The sequence below is a fragment of the Alosa sapidissima genome, chromosome 2 (genome assembly GCF_018492685.1).
Source record: "Alosa sapidissima isolate fAloSap1 chromosome 2, fAloSap1.pri, whole genome shotgun sequence".
Classification (NCBI taxonomy): domain Eukaryota; kingdom Metazoa; phylum Chordata; class Actinopteri; order Clupeiformes; family Clupeidae; genus Alosa; species Alosa sapidissima.
Genome location: NC_055958.1, coordinates 7,673,133 through 7,685,024, shown reverse-complemented (window position 1 = coordinate 7,685,024; position 11,892 = coordinate 7,673,133). Strand labels below are relative to the sequence as shown.

At 41.3% G+C, this 11,892-nt stretch overlaps 1 protein-coding gene across 1 annotated transcript; it reads left to right on the top strand.

Moving 5' to 3' along the window:
• The first annotated feature begins 340 nt into the window (after nt 1–340).
• On the top strand, nt 341–3,479 carry LOC121700395 (zinc-binding protein A33-like). Its single transcript, XM_042083336.1, has 4 exons — nt 341–721; nt 802–1,095; nt 2,472–2,495; nt 2,626–3,479. The coding sequence occupies exons 1-4, from the start codon at nt 607–609 to the stop codon at nt 3,171–3,173; spliced, it is 981 nt and encodes a 326-aa protein (XP_041939270.1). The 5' UTR covers nt 341–606; the 3' UTR covers nt 3,174–3,479.
• The last annotated feature ends 8,413 nt before the right edge of the window (nt 3,480–11,892 follow it).

Genomic DNA, 11,892 nt, shown 5'->3' with positions numbered 1-11,892 from the left:
GCCTACCAGAGGTGGAGGTTGAAGGTTTGTGACCAGGATGTGAGGGGTCCGCAGAGATTTTTGTTGCCCTTTTCCTGACCCTGGACTGGTACAGGTCCTGGATTGAGGGAAGGTCAGTTCCAATGTTCTTCTCTGCAGCCTTAATTGTTCGTTGCAGTCTGGCCCTGTCCTGTTTTACAGGTCTGTGTACTCTATTATTGTGGTTTCTATGTTGCCGAGCTGACATGGGAGTATTTGGAAAAGCTTCCTATAAATGACAACTTTGTGATATATTGCAAAATATATATTTTTTTCAACTCATGGATATCCCCCCCTGTATGTCCCTTCTGGGGCTCTGTAGACCCTCTTGGTAATTGACCAGCAAATTAACAGGTCATCTGGAATGGCATTTTGGTATTGTGTATGCCAATGGTCCAGAAAATCCGGGAAATTGGACATGCTTTGTCACCATCTCTCCACATTTGCAGTGGTGGGCCAACACAAAATGCATTACTTTCATAAGAAAGTGTGACTTTTTATTTCCTTTTTCAACATTTTCAGCTGCAAGTTATTCTGCCTTGAAGCCAGAGCAGACCGGATTTACTGTCAGACAACAACAAGAGAAGAATGGAATTGTCTGAAAACATTTATGAAGAGACAAAACAAAATGAAGGAAAACATATCTATGTGGTTTCCAATGAGTCTAAACAGAACAAGCGAGAGCCAAACAGTCTTCAACTTGGTAAATATGAATATTTCACTTGATTTCTCTTATTTCTCATTAGACCTACTAGGCATATAATTACATTTCTTCTCTCCCAGGACGTTACAAGTGTGCTGTGGCGTGTCTGGGGCTACTTTGTGGTCTGCTGGTGGCCACCATCATAGGACTGCTACTCAAAACACCTACAGAGACCAATCAGATAAAAACCATGTCTTATAATCTGACTAGGGAAATAGAGATGTTACAGAACAGATACAGCCTCCTGACAAGGGACATTTCCCAATTACAGGTTAGATGTAACAACTTAACTAGAGAGAAATCCTTCTTACAGGACAGATTCAACACAGTGGCTGATGAGAATAAGAAACTACAGAAGAGACTTTGTCATCCGAGTGAGTGTTGAGATGTTATTAAATCTGCTTCTGGTTAAAATTGCATTTTCCCAGGACATCCACAAATATACTGAGCTTGCTCACTACTTGTAAAGTTAACTGTAAGCTATTTAGCAGAAGCTTTTGTCCAAATCAAATTGCAGTAAGCACTATGTAAGATTATACAGTATATACTAGAGCAGTGCCCGTTCAAACATGCCATTCCTGAAGAAAACCCGTAGCCCAATTACATGCCCACAGGTATGCCTGCTTTAAAAATAGGATGATTTGGAAAACATAATTTCAGCTTTATAAGCATTCAATAATGAATACTGAATATTATAATATATTAGCCTATAATTAATGTGGCCTCTAATACATGTGTAATACATTTTGGCATGGCTGCATGTGACATTTCTACAGATCAGAATGACATAAGCCTAACAACTGTTTTGAGTTAAGGCTAAATGTGTATTAAGCTTACTGAATAACTTCCTAATACTGAAGACAAACCATTTTGTGGAATGATGCATCATTGTTTAAAATTTGCAATGATGTGAATTTGGGACCTTGCAGTCGGAATTGTCGTTTGTTTAGTCAAAGTCTCAAGTCCAAAGTAGCCTGGGCTATTCGAAGCGTCAGTTTATTGCACATACTTTTATTTTGAGTGGTCACTACATACCCGTGTTTGTTGGCGTGTTGTTGCAAAATCCGCGTAATAATTTTATGCAAGCAAACTGCATACAGGGAGTCTTTATTGTTGAGGTCAGACATGTTAATCGTCTTGCATCTTAACCCACAAGCGGTTCCCGAGTAATCCGTTTTTTAAATTGCGATTGACTATCATCAAAGTGAGACCTGTCAGTACACGATCCATGGGGTGGAGCTCCCCTGAAACTAGTCCCATTGGAAACAGTGCAGTGCAGCGATAAACGTCCTACGTAAATAAGCATATTTTGAAATATGCATTCAAAAATCTTCAAAATCAAGAGTGCACATCTTTATGCCACACGCGAGCCACATACGAAATCTTAGGTCAGTCTGACAAATGGTCAGCAAGATATGCGTACCACAGACATACAGACACACAGACGCTTCTTGCTTTATATATAGATATAAAATCTTATATAGTGCTTACTGCAGGCCACCCTTACTTAAATATTCTCATCCCACATTGTTTTTCAATGGTTCCTGAAGGATTTTTGAAATTGTGCACTTGTGTTTGTTTTCCCTTATTAATTTATTTATTGGTGGAAAATAGCGTCATTGGGTGGCCAATGCTATGTGTATCTCAGTGCAAATAGATGCTGTCATGTTTATATGTTGAGCATTAGATTCAATGTCCAATAAATGAGGGAAATACTAAAGTACTAAACATGTTCTTCCTTTTCTAACAGAGATGGAAATGGCACAGTATGTGGGTATGTGTGATAAAAGTATTCTCAATATCATTTGGTCAGGGATCACTCCATTGAAGTTAACAGAAGCAACATGTCCGATATGGCTGTTCCCTTACTGAACTTTAATCTGTGTGCTTTTGCACTCTTGCAGTCGATGTATCTCTGGATCCTGATACAGCCGAAAACAACCTCATCCTGTCTGCTGATGGGAAACGAGTGTGGCATGTTGACATACGACAGAACCTCCCTGACAACCCTGAGCGCTTTGATCCTGTTGTCTGTGTCCTTGGAAAGCAGGGCTTCACCTCTGGTAGATTTTACTATGAGGTGCAGATCAGTGGAAAGACTGCATGGATATTAGGGGTAGCCAGAGAGTCCATTAACAGAAAGGGAAGCATTAAAGCAAGTCCCCTGACTGGATACTGGACAATATGGCTGAGAGATGACATATATAAAGCACTAGCTGGTCCCTCTGTTGTCCTCACACTCAAAGAAAAGCCAGAGAGGGTTGGAGTGTTTGTGGATTATGAGGCAGGTTTTGTCTCTTTTTATGATGCAGACAGATGGACTCCTATCTACTCTTTTAAAGATGTCTCTTTTAATGAGACAATCTATCCATTTTTCAGTCCCTTTCCAAATAAAGACAACAAGAACTCAACTCCATTGATTATTGTCACCCTTTTCACCTGCCTTAAGTAAACTAAGTAGATAGATAGATACATAGATAGATAGATACTTTATTGATCCCCAAGGGGAAATTCAAGTAATTACCATATCTTGGTCAGCCAGGCTTGTGGAATTTCTCATCAGTGCCAAGTTGTCAACCACAATGGCTTAAATTATAATGTAGTTTATGTCATCTATTTCTTTGTAACAAGAGACTGCCTGTTTTTGTTACCAATAATACCCCACCCCAGAGCAACAATGTGTTATTAACAGTAGGCCTTGTGAATAAATCAGAAATGAAAAAAATATTACCAGGTCTGGTTGAATGAAACACCTGCAGCTGTCTCTAATGTTTTTCATGCTTTCTTTTATGCTTTATCCAAGCCCACATCATCTATAAGATGTGTGCAATATAGACACATCACCAAATAGCACAGTAACTGTCATTGGATACAGTGGATCAAGCACCACACAGTAAGACTGCCCAGATAGCAAAAATACACAGGGACGGAACTAGGCCACACCTACCAGCAAGTATCTGCATAATGGACCTGATCCGGCGTCCAAACGCACATCGGTCCAAAATTGGTCTAGATCCGTTTGACGGATCTGGTGCCAATAAGGGCTAAGACTGGCCCAGTTCCATATGATACTCTGTGTTACTGACGTGTTCCAGACCTGCTTATCATATGCGATATTGTGTGCGGTACGGACCCATTTATCAGATATCAGCCGGCTTTATTTGACATGTGAAATGTGATTGGTAATTATTCTGAAAAATCTGTTTGCTACATATTTGCTAACAGGTTCGTTTAGGTTCACCCAGGCTACAAGTTCGTAACGTTTTCCCAACAGCTCAACTAAACATTATAAGCTAGGCTACAAACACAATAGAGGGGGGAGGGAAACTTTACACATAAGTGTCTTGTTACTTTTTATTTATATCAACAACCTGGCTGTAGAAGTGCAATCCCAGACAAAGTTTAAGTAGGCTAGGGTGAACAATTCCACTGTTCCCAATCGATATTCAGGCTGTCTTCATGCCTCAGTCATCTCCATGGTCAATCTGAAACAACACAAAATAAACATCAGCCATGTATTCCTTTTTGAAAATAGGCTAACTCACAATTACACTCGTCTTTTATCATCAGTGATCCTGTTAGCGTTATCACTGTTTTTCCAAAATAGTTTTTGTGATGGCTGTTTTTTTGCCCACTGTAAGTTAAGCTAGTATAGGCTATTGCTGGAAAATAATAGCATAGTTTTAACCTTACAGTAAAGTTTTCAATCGCTCGGCTGCTTGTTGTCTCTGAATAAACCAACAGAGATAAAAAGCAGATAGCCTACCTTGAAAAGTTGGGCTGCATCCTAGACCAACCACAGTCTGGCTAATCATGTCAAAACATTGATAGTGAGCAAAGAAAAGATCCTTGATTAACGTTACTGCTCGGACTCCTGCATGCGTGTCAAAAATATGGGGTTGTCTCATAGCACTGTTAGATCTGACACAAACAACAATTGACTACTTTTACCATGCTAGGTAATAATAAAAATAATGAAACGAGCATTTGATAAATACTGAGCCAACTATATCTTCATTTCCAGCCTTACTGTAGAAATGAAATGGCCATGGGAACATAGTGCACCCCCATGGTTTCTAAATTTCTGCCATTCCAAAATACCCTTTTTTCTTTAGCAGCCAGTTGACATTGAAGTAGGGAAAGGAAAGTCAATTTAGCAGAATCACACCTTAATTAATGTCATTATTACCACCTGGGTCTGCTGTGAAACAAATGGTCCTTCAGCTCATATCCGTATCACAGGTTTGGGCCAAATCAGTGTTTTGTATTTTAAACGCATCTCCTGACTTCCTGTTGAGTTGCGGAAATCGGACCTGGGACAAATCTGTAAACTGGTGATAAAACAGCATTGCTAGCAGAGCTGAAACCTTTATCAGGTGCAGATCTGGCCCACAGTCAAATACCGTAGGCCTATGTCCGCTACAGGCGGATCTAAAGGCTTTTATGCGGATCCAGCCCAAAGGAAATTGTTATCTGGGTGGTCTGGGTGGTAGCAGTGGATGGGGTGGATGCATAGGGCGCTGGAGTCAAACAACACACTATTTCACTTATTTATTCCAAAGGAAATGTAGGAAGAATATACAGGAATGTGTAAAAATTTGTCATTTAGTTCATTTCAAATGGTTAAGACAGACTAAAGTGAAAGAGTGCTCCCTTGTGGCATTACCAATAATCATCAACAGATGGCTGAGAAAGTCTACACACCTTTCAAATGGCTGAAATTCATTCACGTATTAATGTAACAAATCTGCCACCTCAATCCAGTGCTGTCTGTCTGTCTGTCTAAAAGTTTACAAAACATGTGCATGTGACAGGTCAGCTGCATTTATTAGTGGCCCAATCCAGCTGCTATTGTTGGTCTAACAGGTTAGACTTTATACTTACTGTATGTACGAATCACATAAATGCACAATAGATTGAGGTTATCTAATTACAGTTTAAATCTATTAAATTTATTCCACATTGGTATTGAGTTGTAGCCCCTCCTCTCCCCCTTAATCTTGTCCCCCCTTCCTCTTTCCTGTCTAATATCTTTATGGAGAGAGGTAGGTTGACTGATTGTAGCCTAATAAGCAATCTTATAAATATTTCGATTAAATATTGTCATCCATAAGATTGCTTCATCTTATATTGTTTGTATTCAGTTTATGTATATTATTTGTGAGTTCTTTTTGTAAATGTACTTTTTAAATGCATTGTTTATGTCCGTCTAGCCACATGCCAAAAATAGCCATACAGTGGTGTACAGTAGTTTAGCTAGGTAGCTGAGATAGCACATTAACACCTGTAATATAGTTGGTATACGTGAACTTTTTCAGGAGCTATTGGCAAACTCACCCTGGTGTTTACGTATCTAATGGGCTTGGGAGGGGTTGCTCTATGGAATCAGATGGAGAGGCCAGTTATCAGAGAGTAGGGCAGTCAGTTCTGAATCCAGTAGCATGTTCCACTCCCATTACCCGCGTTGTTAGAAGCCCACCAGAACAGGTGGTAAATTCAATTGGCTATCCTACCAATAGACATGCAGAACAAGGACATGACATTAATAATACAATGCCTCACTCTATACCTAGCACTCATTCAGACCCAGCACATACTCCACAGACCTATTCCGGGGGCTGCCTGGATGCCTCAAGGCTGAATGTGGTTGTCCAATCAGATATTAAACAGTCCCCATTCTTCAGAGGTGATCGTACTGACACATGTACTGTCCATGAATGGGAAGATTTGATGCAGGCTTACATTCGCCGGCGCAAATAAAGAACTGCTGAAATGTATGATGTGATAGCAAGCAGACTGATGGGGAAAGCGAGGGACATTGTAAAGGTTTCACTACATAGCAACCCAGAAATGAACCCCTATAGCCATCCTGCAGCTGTTTTTGATATACTGAAGCAGAGCTTTAGTGAACTCCCATACTCTGGCATGCCCATGGCGGACTTTAGCACACTTCCGGCTATAGATGTTGCCGATGAAAGTCTCCGCAGACGGTGTAGATGTGTTGAGGACGTGAGTGCTGAAGTTGTGATGATGTTTCATACTCACTGCCCAGACCCTCACCTGGCTATGTCTTTCAAATATAAACCAGTTGGGAGATGGACAGCCCCTGAAGTTCAGAAGCGCTTAGATGATCATCAGCAAGATCTGAGACGCGGAGCCTCAATGAGTCAGCACTCTCCTCCTGTTCACAGTCCGGGCCCTGCGGCAGTCACTCAGTCCACTGCACAGTTCAACCGCTCATTCAGCAGCACGCAGGCAGAGATGAGCCATCCTGTACAGTGACCTGCAACTGTGCCGTTGACTGCAGGCTTGTGCAAAATTCCAGAATTTAATTGAAACAGGCTCTTAAATTCCAATTCAATTTTTGAATTTCACTTGCATTTCAATTGAGGGAGCAAACAGGAAGCAGAATTGCAATTCGAATTGTGCACAACCCTGGTTGACTGCAGTCGGTTCAGAGGAAGAGCCAGGTATGCATGAGGTGGTAAGCATGCTGAATAGTCGTGCTTTTAACCTGGCCATTTCAAACATGACTGCCCGAGTGCCTCTCATCCGGTGGCAGCATCTGCACAGACTAGCTGCACTCTGTTAAACTAGATGCCCCACACTGTGAGAGGGCAAGCGTGGGTGGTGGTACAGAAGCACTCATGAGAGAACCAGATCTGCTTTCCAACTACAGTAACAACAGTCAACTTTTGCAAGCAGGACAGGTACACTCAGCAGGACAGGTACACTCAGTGAAGAGGCAGAGAAGCAGTTACTCCCTGGGAATGTGGTGATTGTGGGTTGGTGGCTTGTATCCAAAGTGCTTCTATGACCTTGAAATTGAAGTGTATGAGTCTAAGTTTATTGTACCCACTCTAGTTGTTGCTGGCCAGAGAGATGTCTTCATAATTGGTACTAACGTGATCAAGTCTGTTCTACAAAACATAAGAAATAATAAAGAATACAGGGATTAAAGTAAAAAAAAAATCATTTGACTGAACTTTTTTCAGGCCGTAAGTCATACGTTGTTCATATCTACCTATGAAGATAGCACCCCTTTTGCGGTCGCGACCTATTGGTTTTTAATGTACAAAAAGATGCAAACAGCAAAGTAAAGGGAGTATTCGCCTTATTCACACGGCGGCCATTGTTTAAACCAAAACGAGGCTACAGGGTACACTTATTATATAATGAATGCCACCTACAGGTGAATGCATAGAACATAACAATCCTATGGTTTGTGTACCCTGTAGCCTCGTTTTAGCCGCCAATGGCTGCCATGTGAATAAGGCGAATTGAGTGTTCTTGATTGAGATTGAGTTTTCCTGATATAATATTTCAGTACCATCCCTGACCATTGCTGATTAGCCATTGCTGTTCTTTTCTACTGCAGCAATAATGTAGAAAGGCTTTAACTTACACTCTTATTTAATTACTTCAGGCCAAAAGTGTTTAAAGGGGAGATTTGTTTCTTGTTAATATGCAATTCAACAAGTAAAATCTATACAATCCCATTTCCTCATTAAAGTAACGAATCAGAACATTCTAGATATTGTTCATTTCCATTTGTTGCCTCATCCGCATTTAATGAAAACATGGTAATTTTGAGTTTTACAGACAACTCAGTTGTCCAATGAGCAGCAATACTGTGTGTGCTCATGCAGGAGGTCTGCGCATTTGATAACGACAATCTGGAGAGGGCGCTTTTGTCTTCAGCAACAGATTGTATAAGGTTGACAAGAGGTTGCGATATGGTGAGGGACAGGTCGTGTTGCGCTATGAAAGAACATGCGTAGCCTACTTTCTGAGCGCAAAAACGGTCAGCCATAGATAAATGTAGCCTACCTCTGTCGTGGTGGCTAGTTGCACCAGGTAGGGAAGATGTCCTGAAGTGCACGAATGGTAGGTAACCTTATGGCGGTCTTCTGATTGGTAGCATGCTAAAACGTTTTCTTGCAGCAAACCGCGAAAAAGCAAACCCCTGGCACTTTAAGTTCTTTACACCATGGCTTGTTAGTTCTCCCCCGTTTCCAACAGCCGCCCATCTCCATTTATTTTTTAACTTTTGACACCTGTGCCTTCCTTTAGCAACAACGCATCCATGACAGCTATAGTGGCCTTGCCAAATAGACGCACACAAATCATGACGCTAATAGAGGTTCTGGTAGACCTACTGGTTATGGTTTTGTGCTATAAATTAATAATAGCAAAGTTTTAAGTTGACTATTTTAATTGCATGGTTATATTTTGTCAACATACACTCACAACCAACTGTCGTTAAAAGTGAGGCCTAAGCAAAATAGGCTACAAGGCTGTCTCTGCGTCACAAACTCAACAGTTACTAGTAGTAACACATCCCCAACATACTTACAGCACATTATTTCATCAGGAAGCTTCTCCAACACACATCCCCAACATACTTACAGCACACTGCCCCCCCCCCCCCCCCCAATACACAGCACATTGTCTCATGAGGAAGCTTCTCCAACACACATATTGCACACTATCCCATCTCCCTTGTCATCCCCCCAACACACACACCAAGACCCCTGGCAGATGGGTTAGCCCCTTGAGCCGTGGATCTGCCCAAGGTTTCTTCCTTGGTAAGGGAGTTTTTCCTTGCCCCTGTTGCTCTTGGGTGCTCCTTGTTGGTGCCCCCCCCAATCCCAATCCTCCCCTACCTTTCTTATGCAGCCCTTGCCACTTAATCTACTAAACCCCTCTTCTACTGCACTTTTTACCCCCCCCCCCCATAAATGCACAAATAGGCTGACACCAGACATAATTTCACTGCATTTCTTACTTCCAGTAACTATATGCATGTTACAATAAACTTCCTTGTATGATTGTATCCTTGTATCAGCTGTCTCGATTGTGTCACTATAATCCAACTTTTAGACTGTTAGTCCTCCAGACGTGTTCTTTTTTTTTAAGCAAACGCCCCAGGCCAATGAGACAAGCATGTAGCTACAACATAAACAAAGCGAAACTCATGGCTGACGTATCTTCTTGAGCGGTTGAGACACAGAAAGTTCTCAAGAACACTATTAGGTCTTTAAACATTTACCATCACACACATTAATTCATCGGACCTAATATTTGTAGTTGCCTAAGGAAAAGAAAAGGTGATAGTCTCTCCCCCCCCCCCATTTTTTTCCCTCATCGGATCTGCATCTGCATTTCTAAAATCAAACTGACGGAAATCCGTTGTACGACGGAGAACTTTAATCCTTGAGAATACTGGGAACTCATTTCCTCCGAAACCCTGAATGTGAGCGCTTCCTGGAGCTACTGAGCTGTGCGTCACGGTGGGAGGGCCCAGGTGTATGAAGGTATATTGGGTGCAAAAGTGGCGAGCACATTTAACTGCAGATTTTGCATGTGCACACTAAAGTCATAAATGTGTAACAGTAAAGTTGAAGTTGTACATATTTTTTTATATCTTGTTAACACAAAATAGGGGCTACGGGTTCACAAATCCTTTTTACAGGTACACAAATCCTATCCTGTGAGTCACAACTTTCAAGAGTCACGCACTCGACACTTTTGCTCCAATCGTTGCAGCGCAGTTGGTGCGAAACACATTTGCACATCCGTGTTTCATAATCTGAGAACATGCACAACATTCGTGCATTTGTAAACCCAAATGTGAACTAATGCATCCGAAGTTGTGCATCTGTGAAATAATTTCTCATTAATAAAATTCTACAGATCGCTTTGATTTTCTTGCACGACTACAAGTCAATTGATACAAGTGCTCGAATCTGCTTCTACGAGTGACGATACTTTTGCTCCTGCCTAGGTGATATAATAGGAGCAAAACGATTTGTATGTGTGCACGTCGAGCGAATCGATCGAGAAAACAAGGCGGCCGGATCTGGATCGCGCTCAGACTACCATTGCCTACTCATAAAGTAAGTAACCTCAGCATGTTTCCTTATGACACACGAAGGACACACGATTTATAGTTTTTCTTTGCACAAAGCGAGGAAAAAAATGTTGCGGTGTGCGGTGTAAAGTTTTACGACCTTATTATTCATAATGTCTGCACAGCAAACAATTGCTAACTTGCCTTGCACTATCCAATAGTCTTTGTGCAAGATACAAGTCAGCTGTTCGAAAATTGCAGAACGATTGTGTCAGATTGTGTGTCCTAACGATTTTGGACGGGCAGTGTTATATTTCTGTACTTCTAAACTAGTTATTTATCTAGCGATAGCTAGCTTGATCTGGCACTGGAGGATTTAGCAAGCAGGTAAACTAAGCTAAACATAGCTGTCATGATAATGTAAACCAACAAACAAGATAACTTTCTTCATATTATTATCATGTTACTTACCTTGTGAGCAGGCAATGGTAGTCTGAGCGCGATCCAGATCCGGCCGCCTTGTTTTCTCGATCGATTCGCTCGACGTGCACACATACAAATCGTTTTGCTCCTATTATATCACCTAGGCAGGAGCAAAAGTATCGTCACTCGTAGAAGCAGATTCGAGCACTTGTATCAATTGACTTGTAGTCGTGCAAGAAAATCAAAGCGATCTGTAGAATTTTATTAATGAGAAATTATTTCACAGATGCACAACTTCGGATGCATTAGTTCACATTTGGGTTTACAAATGCACGAATGTTGTGCATGTTCTCAGATTATGAAACACGGATGTGCAAATGTGTTTCGCACCAGCTGCGCTGCAACGATTGGAGCAAAAGTGTCGAGTGCGTGACTCTTGAAAGTTGTGACTCACAGGATAGGATTTGTGTACCTGTAAAAAGGATTTGTGAACCCGTAGCCCCTATTTTGTGTTAACAAGATATAAAAAAATATGTACAACTTCAACTTTACTGTTACACATTTATGACTTTAGTGTGCACATGCAAAATCTGCAGTTAAATGTGCTCGCCACTTTTGCACCCAATATACCTTCATAGGTCTCGCCCATTTCAGAGCCCCCGCCTTGACGTAGTTTACCGCTTCAAGCTCTGCTGCCAAAATTGGGGCCAATGACCCTTGACCCTCTTAATGCAGAGGAAACAGAACACAAAAAAACTACAGGTAAAAGATTGCATGTGTATTCTGTAAGACATATTCACTATTTTTCACTATTTTATTTGAGTTATCACAGCATTGCACTGTTTGAGGAAGGATGCAAAAGATGACCATCATTTCTGACAGCAAAGAAGTGCGA